Genomic DNA, 21029 nt, shown 5'->3' on the forward strand with positions numbered 1-21029 from the left:
ACCCCCTGCATTGGAAGGTGAAGTCTCAACCACTGGACTGCCAGGGAAGTCCCTGCTCATTGTTTCTTGAGCTCACAAGGTTCGGTGCTACCTACGAACATTTGCATGTGCAGTTCCCCTGGCTGGCATACTCTTCCCCCAGATACCTGCATGACTAACTCCTTCACCTCCTTTTTTGATTCTCCTCTCTGAGCTTCCATGTCCTTAACTCTAAAGTGGGGATGGTAACCAATACCTGTTATGGGCCTAATTGTGTCCCCCGCATACCAAATTCATGTGCTGAAGTCCTAACACCCCAGCACCTCAAAATGTGGCCCTATGTGGAGTTACAGTTTTCACAAATGTAATTAAGTTAAAATGAGGTCATTAGGGTGAATATTTGTCAAGCATCTGATACAGTGTTTGGAAAACAAAAGGTTTTCAATAAGTATTTGTTGAATGGAAATTTCTGGAAGTGGTGTGGAATGGTTTCCATCAATACCTTGCAAGTAACCACTGGTGTCCTTATAAGAAAGGGAGGCTTGGACACGGACATGCACAGAGGGAAACCTATGTGAAGACATACGGAGAAGAAGACATCCATCTACAAGCCAAAGGGAGAGGCCTCTGAAGAAACCAACCTGCCAACACCTTGAGCTTGAACTTCTAGCTTCCAGGACTGTGAGAAAACAGATTTCTGTTGTTTAAGCCCCTCAGTCTGTAGCACTTTGTTACGGCCACCCTAGCAAACCAATACAGTACCTCAAAGGGTTGTAATAGGGTGTGCTTTGTGTTAACTGGCCTCTAAAGGTTGTGCTTTCTAAATCGGATTCCTTCTCACCCTGTGGAGGTGTGTTGTCCCCACCAGCAGAGATGCTGCCAGGAACAGGCGTTTTCAGACATAAGGACCAGAGTTGTAATTTTTTCCATTACAGAAAATATTTTTTTCATGAAACAGACAAAATTGCTGATTAAATTCCATCCCACATCCCTGTTGATCTTACCATGTGTGAACACATAAAAGTAAGATAGAAATACAGTGAAAAATGACACCTTATAGAAAAGTATAAAATAAGAGGAAAAAGTCCCTCTCCCTTCATGTTTCTACCCCTTGTTGTTTCAGCTGTGTGCTCGAAGGTAAACGCTGATTAGTTTCCTGATTATCCTTCCAGGAAAATATTTTATTCATTTATCAGAAAATATAGGTATGTGCATCCTTTAAAAAATGTATACAAAAGATATCAAACTCCATGCAGGGAACTACCACCATGTACTATGTTGCAGATTTTTTCCTGTCAGCCATACAGATCTACCACATTCTGTCTCCTGAGTCCTATAATATAGCTCACATAATTCTCAGTGCAAAGGTTAGACAGTTCTAAGGATGGAAGTACCAAAAAGCAGCCTCTTCCCAAGGCCCTCAGAGACCTGGATACTTGCATCTCTCTGCTCTGTCGTCCTCAGAATCATCCTTACCCAAGGCTGGCTGCAAGATCGTTGCCAGTGGCCATTAGGAATACATGTTTTTTGGGTTTTTAAAAATTTACAATTATAGGAGAAGGGGAGGGGAGAGAGAAAAAGAAACCTTTCTTCTAAGCCCATTGCTTCTTTTTAGTCAGGTTGAGCTACCTTAAGTCGCATACTCTGCTTGGTAATTGTTGCCAGGAAAACATCCCGTTTGGATTCACCTAAACCAGGCAGAATTATCCTCTAGTGAGAGATGGGTGGAGGCCTGGCCTGATTCTGGGTTCCTGGGTAGGAAGGATGTAGATAGAAGGTCAAGGTCAGCAGCGTCTGCAGGGTGGGATGTAATCTCATTTGCACAGAGCTGCATACATGCGTGTTAAAGTGTGTGCAGGTAGAGAGATGTGGAGAAGGATGCTCACCTAAACTCACTGACCACGATTATCTTTGATTAGTTGTTTCTACTCTTTACAATGCACACATTTACACTGTATCAAAGAAAAGCCATTTGAAAAGACCCCACTGCAAAACAACAATTCCGTAAGTCACGCCTTTGGATAGAAATAGAATCATTGTCTTTTCTCAAGAACATGCAGAGAGCTTTAGGGCAATCCACACAATAAACAGTTATAAGAAGTAATTATTTCAGACACCGTGTAGACATGGGTCACTAGCTACAAGCTCGTATGAATTCTGCTTTTGGATTTCATTTACCTACCACGTGCCTGCTCCGTGCTAGGAGCTGGGGATTCAAAGATGAAGGTTTCCTGCCTCACCTCTGCCAGGTGCTTGTGGCCTAGTGGGGCAGGACAGCATATATAAATAGAGGAACTGAGGTACCATGTGGTTGTTTTCATGAAGAGCGTGGGACCACAGAGAGGAAGTGATCCACTGGCTGGGAGAAGTTGAGGAAGGGCCTCCCAGAGGGTGTGATGTTGGAATTGAGAGGGAACAACCAGAGGAGGTGAATGGTGGCAAATGCAATGCCTGGTGTGCCTACTAAGGAACTGGGGCCACCTGACCTTCTCGTTGTAGGCCAGCCTCACTGCAAAAACTTGAATCTGGCATTGAAAGGCCAGTGTCCTGTGTTCATTTTCTCTTGCCATGTAACCAAGTGCCACAAACTTAGGGGCTTAAACGAACATCCATTTAGCTCTGAGTCTATGCTCTGAGTCTCAAACCGCTAAAATAAAGGCACTGTGTTCTCTTCTGGAGGCTCTGGGAAGAATTCCCTTCCAGGCTCATTCAAATTGATGACAGATTCAGTTTGATAGCAGATTCAGTTCCTTGTAGTTCCCCTCGTCTTCAAGGGTTCAAGTAGCATTCCCACTAGGCACACTGAGTCCTTCCCGGAGTTTCATCTCTCACCACCCCTTCTGCCTTCCTCTTCTGCTTTTTTTTTTTTAATTTTTATTTATTTATTTATGGCTGTGTTGCGTCTTCGTTTCTGTGCGAGGGCTTTCTCTAGTTGCGGCGAGCAGGGGCCTCTCACTATCGCGGCCTCTCTTGTTGCAGAGCACAGGCTCCAGATACGCAGGCTCAGTAGTTGTGGCTCACGGGCCTAGTTGCTCCGCAGCATGTGGGATCTTCCCAGACCAGGGCACGAACCCGTGTCCCCTGCATTGGCAGACAGATTCTCAATCACTGCGCCACCAGGGAAAGCCTTCCTCTTCTGCTTTTAAGGGCTCATGTGATTTCACTGGGTCAATTTAGATCATCCAGGGTAATCACTCTTTTGAGGTCAACTGATTAGTAACCTGAATTACAGCTGTAAAGTCTCTGTAGAGGAGTAAAGTAGCAGCTTCACAATCCCAGGGGTTAGGATGTGGAATTCTTTTGGGGGGGGGCAGGGGAGATAATTCTGCCTGCCACAGTGCTGGACCTGGACCTTGGCATCCAACAGAACAAAGCACAGGGTTCTAATGAACCCAGAGGGACACCATGCCTCCTGTTCGGTGACCAGGGCCAGTCCCCGCCCTGCCTGGCCTCTTCGTCCTCTGGGAGGTGTCAGTGAAGCTCGTTGGTACAGGAGCTGAGGACCACCTGCCCTCCAGGCCAAAGCCCATCTAAGAATTGGCTTGCAAGTATTTATTATCATTATTTTAAATTCATGACCAACATTAATAAAAACCAGGAACATCCTCATGAAAATCTAGATTTCTGCTTTCTTTCAAAAATTCAGCAGCTCTGTAACCCCAAGTTCCTGTCCAGGCTGGGACTGGGGGAAGGGAGGAGGGTTTGCAAGCCCCTCCCCGGAGGCATCTGCCCCAGGTGTCTTCTCTCTGGGTCCACACCCAGCTCTCCAGGGGGTTCTACTAGGACTGGGAGGAAACCATCATTTACTGGGCACCTGCCAGTGGCAGCCACTAAATATATTAACTCATTTAATTCTCCAAACAACCCTGGGAGGAAGGTCTTGTTCCTATTTTATTGATACAGAAACCCGGGCTCAGTGACACGCCCGGGGCACACGGCTGGGACCCTTTGCCAGCTTGGCCTCTAACCCCCTGCGCTTCGGGCACCCCGGATCCGCGCCCCGCCCCCGACCCCGGCTGGACCAAGTCTCCGCCCCCGGCTCCAGCAAGAACCCGGAGGCCGGGCGGGAAGGGCCCAGAGCCCGAGACCCGCCGCGCCCGCCCGCAGTCCTCCGTCCGCGGGGCCCCACCGCGGTCACGTGAAGGGCCGAGCGGAGCGCGCTGAGCCCGGGCCTGCTGCCGCCCGAGGGCAGAGTCCGCTGCCCGCGGCTCCGACTTTCCCCCATTCCCGCTCCGCGCGCCGCCGCCGCGATGCCCGGGGCCCACCGAGCCGCTGGGCTGCATCGCCCACACCCGTCGTCCCCCGAGGAGCCGCCGGCCCAGGAGGTAAGGGCGCCCCGAGGGCTGGTGGCTGCGCGCCGACGGCAGAGTACCCCGGCTCCGCGCCCACCGTCCCCGGGACTCCTGGGTGGAGAGCGACCCCGGGCCCAGCCAGCGCCGGCTGGGGGAACGAGGGCCCCGGGGCGGGGATGCGGGTGCGGAGCCCCTCTGCCCCCGGGCTTCCTCAGTTCTCTGGGTCCTCCCGGTCCTCTGGGCGCTCCGGGTGCGGGAAGCGCACCGCCGCTGGAGCGCAGAGGCGCCCTGCCCCAGGCCGCAACCCCGCACGTTAGGGTCGTTACGGGAGCTGTCAAGCCTGCACCCAGAGGCCCGCCCGGAGCCGCCTCCCCCGGACGGGGGCCAAGCCGGAATCGGGGCCCGGGCTGCGTGTTGGGGGTCCTGTCCCCGTGTGGCGCGCCCCCGGGTCTGGGTGGCCCGTGCCCGCCGCACGGCGCTCCATGGCGGCAGGAAAACAAGCGAGGGTCTCGCTGCAGGGAAACGCCCGGGAAGAAGGCTGCAGGATGTGGCGCTGGGAGTGCTGATGCAGCCCTGGCCCTTCCGATCCCTGCGGGCCAAGCAGATGCGCTGCACAAGTCGCTCAGCTCTGCCTTCCCTCCGACAGCCTGAGCTTTGGAAGGTTTGGGGCTTTCAAGAGGCCTTCTTGGGTTGTTCCCTTTCGCTGGATAAGAACTCAGAGAGTGGAGAGGGAGGCAAGGCTCCAATGGAAAGAGCCTCGGCTCTGCTTCAGGAAATTTTAGCTGTGAATTGCAAGACGCTGAAAGCGTCTGGTTTCCCCCTCTGTAAAGTGGCGATGGTAAATCACTCCCATCTCGGAGGAGCCTCGAAGACCGTGTCCGTCAGGCGCAGGACACGGTGCCTGGCACACGTAGGCTTTTCACGTGTGCTGCATTTCCTTTGGTTGTGCTAGTGGGTGGGAGCTGAAGGGTGTTTTAGCTCTGTCTTCCTCTCCTTGAGTGGCCCCTTCAGCTCTGGGCTGCTGTGCTAGTATGGCCCCTGCAGCCTGCTCAGGACGGTCCACAGGGCAGGTGGGGTGTAAAATCCCTGCCCCGGTCATTGCTGCCTGGCCTGCTGGCATCCCAAAGGAACTCGGCCACTTCCAACAGGTGGATTCTACCATGTCCCTGTCCCTTAAGGGAACAAGCAGGGCAGAGCAGTTCAAGGAGAGGAGGGAAAGGATTCTTGGTCCCCAGCTCTGACCCAACCCAGGTCTTGCTCCCCTCATTCTGCAAAATGATGGAACTGACAGTGATCACGCATCTTCTATGGCAAGAAAATCTTTTTTAGCTTGAGACTGTCTCTCTGTGTGTGTACTTAATGCTTCTTTCTCAAAATAAGAGAAGAATGTAAAAAACTAATAATTTGAGACCTCAAGAAATGCGAGGTCTGAAAACAGCCCAGAGTCCTGGCTGAGTCCTGTGTGAGGCGTTGGCTTAATGCATGCCTGCAAGGGCCAGCTATTTATGTCTCAGTATCTTTCAAAGACCTCCCCCAGGGGAGCAGGCGTAACAGGTGAAGAGCCTGGTACCAACAGGTACTTCTCAGCAGAACAGGGATAATTGAGTCATTAAACTGAAGCTCTGACCTTGGACCCTGGGTAGCCAGTATGACCTGGTTAACCTTTTTAAAAGTTAGTTTGGGGTCACTTCATAAGAAACTGCCTAGTCACCTGAAATGCATTTCCACCCTCTCCTTTCAAGCAGTTTTTTTAGAACCCTTTTCTGCCTGGAGTTTCTTTTGGCTGCTACTCAGATGGCCACCCATTCTGGTACTTTGACCAACACTTTCAGCTTTGAAAAAGAAATAATCCAATGCTAGTGATACTTAGCCTTACTGTTGGTCAGAATTACCTGCTTTCAGAAATGTAGCTACCCTGAGATTCTGATTTAATTGGTCTGGGTGTGGACCAGGCAACAGCAATTTTAAAGCCACCAAGGATTGAAAGTGCAGCCACGGCTGAGAGCCAGTGTCCTGTGCTGTTTCTTTGTGACTGTATGTGATCACCTCTTGATACTTCCTGTGCTTCTTTGTGAATGTTCCTGTGCTTCTTTTTGAATGTTCTTATTTTTAAACCTGTTCATCCAACTCTTAGATCACCCTGTTTTGGGGCTCTTGGGACTGTGTGATGCACGTGGCCAAGATGTGTGAGTGCAGCTGTTGCAGACCATCTAGCCCCAGATGACCATAGAGACCAGCTAAGTTGGCCTGGACCAGAATGACTTCCCGGCTGACCCACAGAATTGGGGAAAATAATAAGCATTTGCTCAGGAGACTGAGTATCAGGGTGCATTGCAAAAACTTACTGCAATACAAGCCAACATGGCCAGATGTTACGATCTTTTGAAGACAGACCAGAAGTTCACATTTTTGTGTCTGCTCCAGTTTTTAAAAAATTTGACTCAGTAGCCAGCATCCAGAAAGCACTCTCTGGGCCAAAGAAAACACATGTTCAGGCTGCCCTTGGCCGGGAGGTTGTCGCTTTCTGCACACAGGGACATGAGGTGCTTATACCCACACCGAGCTGCGCCCTATTTTCTCACCCTTCCTGCCTCAGCTGCCGTGCCCAGCTTACCCTCAGCCACTTCTTTGTGTGGAATGCTCACCGTACACTTCACAAGCTTCCCTTGGCCGTCTTCCCATGTGGAAATGGAAGCTGCTGGTATGGGCAGCCCTTGTGGAGAGAGTGAAATTTGAGATGGGTCCCCATGAATGGAAATGGAAAGGATGTTCCTGGTTTTAGGCGAGCAAGGGATCAGGTGTGGGAGTGGGATAGTCAGTCCACCAATCTGGGCCAGAGAAGGGGGTTCCTGCAGGGAAAGTGAGGGATCCAAGATAGAGGGGAGATTGTGAGGCCCCTAAGTGCTAAGCTAGGGGGTTGACATCTGATTCCGTGGGCACTCCAGGCAAAGAGAAGTCTCCTGAAGCTTTTGAATGGGGGTGCATGGGAAAGCAATGACCTACTGTACTCTGGACATCAGAGTGCCCATAACCTATGGGAGGAAAGAGGGAGACAGAGACAGACAGACAGACAGACAGAAGGTATAGTGCTTGTAATGACACAGGGAAAAACTGAGACAGGGAAGAATTTTTTTACTTGAAATTTATGGTAACTTCTCTTTACCTTATGTTAATTTTCTTCTATATCTAAGCAAGTCATATTGGCTTTTTGCAAAGCACTTCTATCAACAACTTCAGTTTTGTCAAGGTTCCTGTTGCCTGATTTAAAGGTATCTGGCGCTTACAGCTGTTTATTCCTACCCTTCATTGCTGTCCGCCAGAGCTTCTGGAATCCATTTTTCCCTCCCTCTTAAATCCCTCTCACCCAGAGGGATTTAAGTTACTCACCTTGCTCAGACTGAAGGCATACAAAGTGGGGAGGGTGGGAGGAGAAAACACAAACATCTTAAATACGTTTTTAAGTCTTGGGGAGCGGAAAGGAAATGTCACGGCCCTGAGAAAAGGAGAGAAAGAAAATCAGGAGAAGTCAATTATTGTCAGGGTGCCAAGAAAATACAAAACCTATGAGAAGCAGTAGTAAAATGGCCATATTTAGACCAGTGATGTTTCAATCTTGACTGCACTTTGGAATCACCCGGGAACTTTAAAAATTCAATCCTGGGTCCCACCTCCCAGAGATTCTGATGCAACTGGTCTGGGCAACAGGATCTTTACAAGCAAAACGTCTGAAGGTGATTGTATTCTGCCTCAGAGGTGAGACCTACTGTCCAGGGGGTCAGCAGGGCCTCCCCTAGGGTGGGGCTGCTGTTTTGATGTACGAAGCCACTTATCAGCTGCATCTGGGGAAACGCCTGATATCCGGTCTTTGCCATTTTCATGGTAGACATGGGCAGTGGTTCTCATGTAACCTTGAAAAGTATGTGCAGTTTTGGAACGGCATGTCTCACATAAACCACATTCTTGGGGTGGATGAAAAAAATTCATTTTATGGGAAGATACAAATGGCCTTAATACAAGTGAGAATGCTCATTTACCATAAGTTTGCCTGTTGAGAGTACTTCTTCCCAAGCAAAGATGGGTAGGAGACTTAGAAGTTGTACACAAATGGGATGGAGGGAGGGAAGACAAGAAGAACCAGAAGGTAGAGCAGATGAGATCTTAAAAGGAGACAGACTGTCAGAAACATAATAGCAGTTAAGAATGGGAACACTTTGAAACGTTACTGTAAAGGTAAATTAGCTATTATGAAAGTGTCAGCGTATTTAAACATGACAGGCATAAGTTCAGCTGGCAAGGGGGCAATTGGATGGGGTGCCGTGGTGCTCGTAGATTCAATGCCAGGAGTCTGGGTGGGGTCTGAGGGAGGTAACCCCCGGGGCCCGGCTGGCTGAGGAATTGCTGGTGAGCGTGTTTTTCCTGTTTGTGTTTGTGGACAAACTGTTTTGCTGGGTCTGTTATACCCATCTTTGGGGGTAGATATTAGTACCATCATATTTTTTTTGCTTGTTTTTTTTTGTTTTCTGGCCGCACTGTGCGGCTTATGGGATCTTAGTTCCCTGACCAGTGATCGAACCCGTGTGCCCTCGGCAGTGAAAGCAGGAGTACTAACCACTGGACCGGCAGGGAATTCCCTCGTCATCTTTTAAAATTGGGAACCGTAGTGCCTTTGAGACATTTTGCTTTAAATATTCCTTTTAAAAAACTTTGATATCAGAATTCTTTGCTGTCCCAGTATGAGCTTTTTGAGGCTTAATGAAACTTTCTTAAAATTAACATGTGTTCATTAAAAAAAAGGAATCAACTCTTGCTGATGCTAGGCATTTTATACCTAAAATAGATTTCTAAGCATATCCTGGGGAACTCTGGTGTTCCTCAATGTTCAAGATGTTCCATGGAAAAATAATTGATATTAGATTTTCTACTATATTTCTAATACATTTTTGCAAATATGTAAAAGAAAATGTGTGATAAGTGTTTAACACATTTACATGATGCTTCTTCGGTTTTAATAAACTGCCCTTAAGAATTGCCCTGAGAATGAACATGAATCAGAGGGTGATGGGTTCTTACAGCAGTTAATTCACCTGTGGGGTTATTGTTCCACATCAGTTTTTAATCCAAACTGTTATCTTTTTTGGAGGGCAATTTTTAAAGCTTTATTAAGCTATAATTGATATGTACTGAACCACACATTTAAAGTCTATAGTTTGATGAGCCTTGGTGTATAAATACACTTGTGATATTAACACAACATTCAAGTTGATGAATGTATCCATCACCCCCAAAAGTTTCTTCATGCCTCATCTCTCTGTCCCATGTGCCTCATCCCCAGGCAACGGATCTGGTTTCTGGAACTATAGATTGGTTTGCATTTTCGAGAATTTTATATAGATAGACTCATATAGTAGGTACTCTTTTTGAGGGGGAGGGGTTGGCCTCTTTCACTCAGCACAATTATTTTGAGATTCATCCGTTTTGTTATGTTTATCAGTAATTCATTCCTTTTAATTCCTGAGTAATATTCCCTGGTACAGATATATCACATTTTGTTTATCCATTCACCTGTTTGTAGAGCATTATGGTCGTTTCCAGTATTTGGCTATTAAGCTGCTGTGAACATTTGTATACCAGTGCAACTTTGGAATGACATGTCTAGCATAAGCCACATTCTTGGGCTGGATGTACAAGTCTTTATGTGGACGTATGCTTTCTTTCTCTTTGGTAAATACTTAGGAGTGGAATGGCCAAGAAAGCACCAAACTGTTTTCCAAAGTAAATGCACTGTTTTCCATCCCTACCAACAAGAGTTTTAGTTGCTCTACAACCTTGTCAACACTTGGTGTGGTCAGTATTTACTTTTAGCCATTCCAGTGGATATGTAGTAGTATCTCATTGTGGCTTAAATTTGCTTTTTCCTAATGACTAAAGATGTTGAGCACCTTTTCATGTGCTTATTTACTATCCTTATATCTTCTTTGGTGAAATGTCTATTAAAAAGACATAATAACGAATGTTTGTGTTTTTAATGCAATAGAACTTATTTTTTAAAGTGTTGCAATATGAAATAAATTTAGGAAACACAGTTCTACTATGTGTACAAATATCTACTATGTGTGTTTGATATGGAAATTAAATATAAAATTTGGAATCTTTTGACCTCTCCGAATACTTCATGCATTTTCAAAATTAACTTTCTTGACCAGTGAGAGATTTCCATACCAGTCCAGGCAGGAAGATGTCCTCTATTTTGAGGAGGTAACTCCGGTAACCAGTTGGATAGTCAGGTTGTGTTTACTTCTGAAGTACATAAGGAGGTCTAAATAGCTAGTCTGTTTGTATGTATTCTTTATCTAATTTATATAGAATCAGAAGTGTGAGCCATCACCAGCGGGGCTCAGCTGTACGGGTCATGGACAAATTAAGCTAAATCTCAAGATGCCCCTTTGGTTGATTGGATGTTATCAACCATTTAAAATCATATTAATTTTGGCGAAAAGTAGGAAAACATGTATATTCATGTGCTTTTTTTTTTTTTTTTTTTTTTTTGCGGTACGTGGGCCTCTCACTGTTGTGGCCGCTCCCGTTGCGGAGCATAGGCTCCGGATGCGCAGGCTCAGCGGCCATGGCTCACGGGCCCAGCCGCTCCACGGCATGTGGGATCCTCCCGGACCGGGGCACGAACCCGTGTCCCCTGCATCGGCAGGCGGACTCTCAACCACTGTGCCACCAGGGAAGCCATCATGTGCTATTTTGAGGCATATAAAATGCTTAACTTTGGGGTAGACAATTTGGTCGTACCTATCAAAATAGAAAATGACATACCTTCCATCCACAAGTTGTACTCTATCCTTCAGAAACACTTCTATGGTACAAAAGTACGTGTGTGTAATAAATATATATGAAAATATTCAATATAATTGTGTTCAAAATATATTGAAAAAGGGAAACTACCTAAAGGAAGAGGCATTTGTTAAAAAGGATGGGTTAGATCTATAAGTATTGTCATGAAAAAAAAGTCCAGACTATATTGAGTGAAAAAATAAGCTTTGTGTCATATGAAAACAATTTTATTCTTTTAAAATTATGTGTATGTATAGAATGAGGTCATACCTTGAGAAGGAGTTAAGTTCAAAAATTGTCAAGAAAGGCAGTAATTTACTTGTCAAAATTAAATTTGAAAATCCCTCTAACCAACTATCAAGTAACCTAAATATAATTTTATGTTTATATATATGTGTGTGTGTATATATATATTCGTGTACATAACCCTATATATGTATGTATAAATACACCATTTAAGTACATCTATATATACTGTTCAGTGCTTTCTTGTTCTCGTTTCCTCCTCTGAGAACCTACATTTAAATTCAGGAAAGTTAAGCATGCCGGTGCCTCAGCCCCACTGCAGGACTCTCATTGCTCAGGAAAACATCTGGAGGTGAACATACAGTACCATTAATGCTGGTTCTGTCTGGCGAGAGTGGGGACCAGGGGAGAGGTGAAGAGGAGTTTCCTTTTATACTCAATAAATACTTATCAACGAAAAAGCAAAGTATCCTTTCCGACTGACTGTTGTTCTCCCCTTACTTTCTCCCAATGAGGACCTTCTCCTGGCAGCTGCCTATGTTTCTGACGCTCAGTACAACAGAAACGTTCCATTTGAAACATCCCCTCAGGCTGTCAGGTAATTAAAGTGTTAAACTGTCCCCTAGAATCACCTCTCCTTTAGCGCTTCATATGCTTGAAGTTGAACCCAAACTGAAGGCATTGTTTGCACAAATATTTTGAGAAGTATAAAGGGTATGGCACACAGAGTTGGGTAAATCCTATCCTTTTTTTTTTTTAGTTCTAATGGCATGGTACCTCACAGGTAGGGAAGCATTCAACAGATATACTAAGAACAGATAAATGAGTAAATAACACCCAGGACAGGAGATAAAGCATCCAAATTAAAAACATGTCATCATCTTTCCCTCCTAGATATAGTTGTCCACTTAGAGGCGCCTAAATGAAAAGAAGACTTGTCCTTTTCCTTTCTGTTGCCTTTTGACGCGACTTACGCGTTTGTTCTTTTCATGGGAATTCAGCTTTTTCTCCCTAACCCCCTAGGGGTTGAACTAAAACCAAAGATATGGCTCAAGATAAGAAAAAAAAAAATTCTTATCATCAGGACTGAGTGTCAGTGCCTGAAAGGCCGCAGTGAATACCTCACGCCTGGATGCTGGGGGACTGTCTTCCTGATGGGAAGAGACCCGTGTGACCACGAGATCTCTCCGAGTCCACCATGCCCTGATAGGCTGATGCACATTAGAAATCGGTTAGGCTCCTGTGCCATGTAATAACAGGTCACTCTAAGGGGGGTTTGTTCTGCATCAGTCCTCTAAAAGTACATCCTAGGGTCACCACCTCCCCACGGGGAGGGTGCTAATCCTAGCTGGAGACTGTTAAGAGAATGTGCTTTGAGATATGATAATATCCCTGATTTTTTCTGTTAGCGTTTTATAGTGTGCGCTCAATTGAATGCTACCCCTCACTCTCTAGAATTGAAAGGAAAGGTGGCCAGAGAGGGGACTTTGTGTTTTACCTCCCACTACACTTCTTCTGATGGGATTTGGGGGTGCTGTTTAACTCCTGCTCGTTGTTTATAACCTTCTTTATTCTTCTCTGCTCCAGACTTTACCATTTCTATAACCACTGGACAATGCGGGCGGCCACCTACTTCTTCATTTGGGGGGACCTCGCTCTTGCCCTCTTTGAGGAACCGGCCCTGTTCCCGCTGCCTTTCTTGGTAAGCATTCAGCACAGAATGGCTAACCAGACTTTGTGAGAGATGAGTTGGGTCCCATGCCTCTTCCTTTTTTTTCCCCTCAAATTTCAATAAGTATGGATTTGGTTTTATTTTTCTTGCTGGGGGTGGGGGTTGGAAGAATTCTGCCTACTTTTCTTGCTGGGAGGGGTTGGAAGAATTCTGCCTACTCGCCGAGCTGATGCTTTCATCAGTAGGCATTGGCAAGGGAGTGGCAGTTTTTGGTCTTCTGTGCCTACTGGGACAAACTGAACAGACAAGTGATGTTTTAAAAGCGTATTTATCTAACGCCGGGTAGACAATGTCATAATATAGTGTAATATATGACTTGTACTTGCCACATTTCCAGCTTTTTTCATAGTCATAAATCATTATTTATAGGTGCTTTTAAGTAATACATGAAATTACCCAGCTACTCCAGATGAGTCTAAGTAATAAATTGATGACCTGCTCACATTAATTCTTGACACAGCTCTTGCCTCTCAGAGTAGTCGTGTCAGAGACTGTATGACTTGCAGAGCCTAAAATATTACTGTCTGGTCCTTTGACAGATAGAGTTCCTTGATCTCTTGCCTTAAAGAACAGCCTTTTATTATCTCCCATGATTCTGCAGGTGACTGGGCTCAACCGGGCAGATTTTCATGTTGGCTAGGGCGGTAGATGTCTGGCTGGCAGCTGGGAGCTCACCTGGCTGGAGCTGTGCTCCCCTCCACACGGCCACTCCGCATGGCCTGGGCTTCTCCCAGTGGGTGGGTGGGGTCCAAGAAAGAGCATCCCAGGGAGCAAGCACCGTCCACCTCCTCACACACCACACTTACTGATGTCCCAAAGCCAGAGCCCATCACATGCCCGAGCCCTGAGTCAACAGGGAAGGACACCGCACAAGGGGGTGAAAACCAGAAGCGTGGTTCTTTGGGGGCTCAGAGTTGGTGGTCTTCCACACATCCGTTTGTTGAAGATGTCCCGATTAATGAAGTCTCTGGGTAGAAAACGTTTAGCGCAGTGACTTTTGAAACAAACACCAAGTCTGCAGAAGCAGAGCTGTGCATTCACAAACCTGGACAGGGTCGGTCCTCCTACCCCCCTGCCCTCCCCATGGCACTGGCCGGGGTGAGCGGTCCACAGGGTCTCTTCTCAGCCCATTGCCTCCCTCTGAGTCCTCACCTTTCTGTTTGTTATTGGTCACATGCAGCGTGGGCTTGGCTGCCTGAGTTCCAGAGTGTTCCTTCAGCCAGTGTTTGTACTTCAAGCCTCTAAAATCCAATGTATTATGGCGGGGGGGGGGGGGGGGGGGAGCTTTGGCCAGATTCAGCATTACCAAGAAAATCTTATCTTGAGCAAGGGTGTCCTGGGATTGCCCCAGGCCCTTTTGCAAGCCTGGCCTTGACAGGGAGTCTTTATAGCCCCTGAAAGGTGAACAGGCTGAGAGCTAGAAAGTTCGAAGGGGCTGCAGCCCATATCGGAGCCCAGGCCTCATGAGGGCTGGGGTGGGGATGGGGGAATTGTGCCACCTGCTGCTTTCAGGGCCCAGACCCAGCCCCTTCCTCCTGTCCCTTAGGAAGTTCATTCCCTCCATCCTCATCCCAGACCTTTCCATCTTCCTCGCCTGAGCCAAACCATCCCTTTTCCCATCTTGTCCTACTTTGCCGTACTCCTCTCCCCATGAATGGAGGAGAGTGCCCTTGTTCGGGAGGATTTACCATCTCCTGGCAATCGCAGGCGAAGCATGGGCTGCACACACAGCCTGCAAATCTAGCTGCCTGCGGGGAGTTTGGAATTGATGCCCTGAAGCCCACGGAGGAGATGGTCAGGACTTTGCAGTGGGCCCAGGGGCCTCCGTTCTCTCCTCTAACCAACAAATACAGGCAGTGGCACAGCAGTGGCAGCGATGTCTAAGGAACGACCTGGCGTTTCGAAACACATCTTTGGAGCGTTATTATTAGAGAAACTGAACTTCTAGGTGTCTATTCTGAGTATGAATGTGGGGAATTTGAGAGCATAGTGGATGCCCCTGCTTCTGCCATCCCTGACCGCCCCCCCTCATTTTCTGAGGAAATGCCTTCCGGGGGTCCTCTGCCTGCTGATTCAGACCCCACCCCAAGGAAGCCCTGCCAGCTGGGTCATGGGAGTTGTGGTTCAAGGGCAGGTTTCCTCTCAAGAAAAAGGAACCATTCCAACCAGCAAGGAATTTTGCTGCAACTTTCAGTAAAATTAAGGGACGTTGCTAATTCTCACAGGGTGGTGTCAGGGGGGTCGGAGGTCGGAGTGGCAAGAGAGAATTAAGCCATGCCTCTGAGCGGCAGGGCGCTGGCTCCGTCTCTCTCTTCTGTCACAGGCTACCTCGATAGCAGAAGTACTCTGTCTGACTGCATTCTCTGGGAGACTTGTACACTTTGCGAAAGTCACTCCTCAGATGGTTTTCTGGAAGGATACGAAAAACATCTGCATCGTGGTAACCATAGTGGTGAGTGTTCATGACAGTGCCTTTGAGAGTTTGTGGTCAAAGGTAGAAACTATGAAGAGAAAACTATGAAGAGAAACTCAGTAGGTTTGGAGTGGTTCAAGAAATAATGACGGGGCTTCCCTGGAGGTGCAGTGGTTAAGAATCTGCCTGCCAATGCAGGGGACACGGGTTCGAGCCCTGGTCTGGGAAGATCCCACATGCTGCGGAGCAACTAAGCCCGCGAGCCACAACTACTGAAGCCCACGTGCCACAACTACTGAAGCCCGCGTGCCTAGAGCCCATGCTCTGCAACAAGAGAAGCCACCGCAGTGAGAAGCCCATGCACCGCAACGAAGAGTAGCCCCCACTTGCCGCATCTAGAGAAAGCTCGCGCACAGCAACAAAGACCCAATGCAGCCAAAAATAAATAAATTAAATAAATTTTTTAAAAAAAGGAATAATGCCAATGTTTGTACAGCAAACACCATCAGCACAACTGCCAGCAGATCACAATGACTGAAGCACAAATTAGGCAAAATATGACAGTGTGACTATTTAACATATCAAGAGCACTTCCAAATTAAAGAAAAAAGAAACAGAAACTGCAATAAAAAATATGCTCAAAATCGGTGAAAACATCTCATAAAAGAAGACATAAATAATTGCATATATGAAAAAATGTTTTTGTTTTTTTTTTTGCGGTACGCGGGCCTCTCACTGTTGTGGCCTCTCCCGTTGCGGAGCACAGGCTCCGGACGCGCAGGCTCAGCGGCCATGGCTCATGGGCCCAGCTGCTCCGCGGCATGTGGGATCTTCGCGGACCGGGACACGAACCCGTGTCCACTGCATCGGCAGGTGGACTCTCAACCACTGCGCCACCAGGGAAGCCCATGAAAAAATGTTTAACTTTAAGAACTACATATGAAAGCAGCAATAAAATACCATGTGTTTGCCTATAAAACAATGTTACCAAGATTGACAACAGAACCCGGCACACTCTACTCGAGGGAGGAATAAGCGGTCTTTCTGGAAGGCTGGTTGGCAGTTCTTTTCGAAAAGCCTTAGGTGTGCGTGTGCTTGCTCCCAGATTTCCAATCCTGGGACTTGGTCTTTAGGAAAAAAAGGATGTGTTCAAAGATTTACCCACAAGATTGGTCATGGCTGAGTTGTTCATAGTATTGAAAAATTGGAAACAGCTGGATTTCCTGACAATAGGAAATAAATAAAACCTGGTACATCCACATCTGTTAAAATGGCCTTAAATGCACCTACGTGTCTATTCTCAAGGAGACATGCTTATGGTCCATTAAGCCAAAAGAGCAGGTTATAGTACAGTTGGAGCACATCTTTGTTAAAAGAAAAGAGGAAGGAGTGTTAGAGATCCATAGAAAAATCTAGAAGGACATATGCTAAGACGTTATGCCAAGTGAGGCAGGGGTAATGTGCTCTGAAACGCTGCTGTGATGAGAGAGGGTCCTGGGCAGTGATTAGCTGAGGGTACTTTATAATTAGCATCTCAGCACAGCAGGCAGCCTGCCCGAACCACAGTTCTTCCCAGTTAACCCCCCTCAGAGTCCTCGTCTCTGCTCTTTCTACTTGATGTTCTTTCCCTGGAGGGCCATCCATTCTCAGAGCTTCCACGAACAGTTGGTGGGTAGGGGTCCCCAGGCTGTAGCTGATACTGGTTTCCCGTCTGAGTTTCTTCACTCTCTGGCCACCTACTTGCTGTTTCCCCATCAGTGTTTCAACTCAAACTCAAAGGGACCAAACCCACCCTTTTCATCCCACAACTCCCATAGCTGTTTTTCATTGGTCTGTGGTGCTTTATCTCCCATCACTCACTCCAAGTCCTCCTTGTCAAGATTCCCTCCGTTCTTTCTCATCCCCGTCTTCCCCAAACCCCCTCAGGATGCCTCTTGCACCGTTTCCCCCTCTCCCCACTGGGACCATTGCCATGGTCTGATGTGGCCGCGCGTTCTCTCTCTGCTGCACGCCATTCTGTTCTCACGGTGTGGTCCAGAGCCCTGTCTCCCCTTTCAGGAACTGCCATACTCACCTCAACCTCAGATCCCTGCATTTGAGATGTCACTGCTGGGTTAATTCTCAGAAGCACACCTCGGATCACGACCCTCCCTTGCTCAAAAAAACTCTGTGAGCCCCACTGACTGTTGGGCCCTCCGACCCACCCATCCTGCAAACGTGCCTCACGCGGTCCCCTCCACTCCAGCCGCCGGAGCTGCCTGCTGCCCCGCATGCTCTTCCTCCGTGTGCAGTGTCTCTTGGGCCTAGAATGTCCACTGTGTTTTCTTGCCCTTTCTCTTTTTTTTTTCGACTTCCCTTCACACGTCTGCTGAATGCCGAGAATACACAGAGTATCTGTCTGGTCTTATTTTTTAGAAATATCTTCACTTTCTCTTATTAAAAAACCAATGCAAGAACACTCAATCTGGGATAAGACCTGTGACCACAGCTTGGGTTCAGTCCAGAAAACAGTGTTGCCTGACACAGGAAGGTGGAGGATGAGATGGGTGGGAAAACTGTAAAAAAAAAAAGAAAAAAAGTGCGGGGAGAGGTTATTTTTGGAAGAAAGAGAAATCCAAACAATAAAGAGTATATAAAATAGAAAAAGGCACCCCTGCTCTTCGTCCGGGAGAGCGGGTACCTCTTTTGTGGCCCTTTTTGCTACATGACCCCCTCCTCCTTAGGACAGGGTCGGAGGTCCCTCCGCACCTCCTAAGACGCCCAGCGTGCAGCCTAGAAGATGATGGGCTCACACGTGCTTTTCAAGCCCAAGTCCTAAGGCCGGTCAGCGTGCTCCCTGCTTCAGATCGTTCAGCGGCTTCCCATATCCCATCAGAAAAAAGCCCAAGTCCTCGTCGTGGCTGAAGCTCTGTGTCCCTCCCCACCCCCATGTCTCCTTCCTCCCTGTGCTGCTCGGTTGTCCCTCCCCCTACATCCTCAGCCCCTTGCCTCACCTAGGTTTTCTCCAGAGCAGGTCCCGACACCTGCCAGAGAGCATACTTAACATCAATGCTGCTCTTCCCTGCGGGCGGACGCACCCCTCGAGGGCAGGCACTCTCTAGCTAGCTCTTTGCTCTCTCTCTGGAGCTAGAACAATACCCTGCACGTAAGAGGCGCTCCGTAAAGGTGTATGGAGTGAACTGCATGAGGAGACACGGTTGCCCTGTCCAGCTCTGTCCTGCATCTGTTACCAGGATGGGTCTCACTCCTTTGCCTCTATCACCCTTATTTGAAAGACTTTCTGGATTCCCCAGGCCCTGGGAATAAGACTTAGCTTTTTAGCCTGGCCCTCAAAGCCACCTGCCTTCGGTCTGGGGTCTGGTCACTTCCTGCTCTCCTCTGCCCCCACCCCCAGTACCCTCTGCTTCCTGAGAGTCCCTTTACCGTCTGCCTGCCATGGCTCTTGACTTCTCTGAGTTTTATCCTTTTAAAGTTTTTTCTTTGCTTTAAGATTACGTCAGGGACTGCCTTCTCCGGGAAGCCCCCTCAGATACCATAACCCTTGGTGATCTGTCCATCCATGCTGGCCTGGGACAGTCACCCTGGTTCCCTCCAGTGGGTACGCAGTGCAGCAGCCAACACCAGCGTCTTTCTGTGTCTCTGTCCTTTCTCTCCCCTGTGCTGGCTCTCTCTCGATCCTCTATGCCTTGACACCAAAGGGACTGAGCTAATACTTTTGATGACGGTAGATTATTCTTTTTTAACTTATATTTTTCTAAACTGCACTGGGTCCTTCTTCTTTTGCCTGTCCTCAGGATCACAAACTGACCTTAATAAGGAATGATAAAAATTTTCTGTAGTCTAGATATTTCTACCCCATTGCTAGGCTAGAAAACCTATCTCATATGCAGAATTGAAGAGAAGTTAAAATCAAGTACAGTATACTGTGGGTGCATGTAGGTAACCATGTGTGGGTAACTGCTGGGGCTCTGATGCCAGACTACCTGGGTTCCAGTCCCAGGTCTGCCCCCCCTATTGGCTGTGTGTCCGGGGCCACGTGATCTCCCTCACTGTGCTTCAAGCATTTCCATCCAGGAATGGTGCCCACTTTAGGGGTGTGGTGAGATAAACGGAATAATCTATGGAAAGCTTATTAGAGGACATGGCACATAGTAAAGTCTCAAACGACAGCTGCTACTAACGTTCTATTATGACACCAGATTATGCTGTTCATGAAACATGCCTTTTTCCATGACGTATCGTGACCGTCCTTCTGGGTCAGTGAACATGCATCCACACGGTCACTTCCTCTGTCCTCTGGCAGCACCAACACCTCTGTCCCGTGTCTCTCACAGCTGACCTTGATTGATCTGATTATCTATGGGTCCCTGGAGGCTGTTAACATCCACGGAGTTCGATGGTCGAGGGCCTTGAGGCCAGTCTTCCTAATTAATTTCCCTGAAAGTCGTCAGGTAAGGATATGATTTAGGATACCAAAGGGCGTGTTTTTTTAAACTTATTTTTTACTGAAGTATAGTTGAATTACAATGTTGTGTTAATTACTGCTGTACAACAAAGTGACTCAGTTATACACATATATATATATACATTCTTTTTCATATTCTTTTCCATTGTGGTTTATCCCAGGATACTGAATAGAGTTCCTTGTGCTCTACAGTAGGACCTTGTGGTTTATCCATTCTCGATATACCCGTTTGCATCTGCTAAGGGGGGGTGTGGTTTTTGTTTTTGCAGAAAATTAGCTGATTGCCCGTAAACGAAATGAAATGTTGTCTTCACAGATCCGAAGGGCTTTTCGAAGCATCCGGAACACTCTGCCTGATATCCTCTACGTCTTCCTCTTGTTCATCTTCAGCATGTTGATATTCTCCCTCATGGCCTTGAAGCTTTTCGGGGATAGGTGAGCAGGCTGCTCTGGAAGTTTCTGCCTGAGAATTCTCCCACGACTGAGTTCAGCCCGTTCGTGGCAGAATCGGTCACTAGATGCTATCTTCCTCATTCAGGCACTCCAGGAGGGTTCTCGAAAGGGGAAAAGTGTGTCGGAAACTGCAGCTTCATTTATGTCTGTGGGTTCTTTTCACTCTGTGTTGCTGGTTCCTTTTTAGGGGTCTCAAAACAGTGGAAGGATCACCCTACTTCACCAACATCCTGGACATAGCATTTGAGCTCTACGTGCTGGTCACTACCGCAAACAGCCCCGATGTCATGTACGTGAGCCCCCAATTCATGTTCACGGGCATCTGTTACCGTAACAGAATTCACTTTCTTAAAAGCAGCTGTAAGAAAAAAAAAACTTTTTCTGTTTATTCATATTCATTGTAAAATGTTTGTGTACTATTTTTTTTCCTTTTTTTTTTTTTTTGGCCCCACTGTGCAGCATGCAGGATCTTAGTTCCCTGGGGTTCCCTGACCAGGGATTGAACCCATGCCCCCTGCAGTGGAAGCACGGAGTCTTAACCACTGGACCGCCAGGGAAGTCCCTTGTAAAGTTTTTTTTTTTTTTTTGGTACGCGGGCCTCTCACTGTT

At 47.4% G+C, this 21029-nt stretch overlaps 1 protein-coding gene across 1 annotated transcript in view; it reads left to right on the top strand.

Moving 5' to 3' along the window:
* The first annotated feature begins 4130 nt into the window (after positions 1 to 4130).
* LOC132531471 (two pore channel protein 2-like) overlaps positions 4131 to 21029 on the top strand; it is a 38220-nt gene continuing 21321 nt past the window's right edge. Inside the window, exons 1-7 of the mRNA XM_060169280.1 lie at positions 4131 to 4304; positions 11873 to 11955; positions 12945 to 13059; positions 15413 to 15541; positions 19837 to 19953; positions 20284 to 20402; positions 20608 to 20709. Of these exons, the coding sequence (XP_060025263.1) occupies positions 4230 to 4304; positions 11873 to 11955; positions 12945 to 13059; positions 15413 to 15541; positions 19837 to 19953; positions 20284 to 20402; positions 20608 to 20709 (740 nt within the window). The 5' untranslated portion in view covers positions 4131 to 4229. The remainder of the gene's footprint in view (positions 4305 to 11872; positions 11956 to 12944; positions 13060 to 15412; positions 15542 to 19836; positions 19954 to 20283; positions 20403 to 20607; positions 20710 to 21029) is intronic.

Source organism: Lagenorhynchus albirostris, chromosome 13 (genome assembly GCF_949774975.1).
Source record: "Lagenorhynchus albirostris chromosome 13, mLagAlb1.1, whole genome shotgun sequence".
NCBI classification, from domain to species: Eukaryota; Metazoa; Chordata; class Mammalia; order Artiodactyla; family Delphinidae; genus Lagenorhynchus; species Lagenorhynchus albirostris.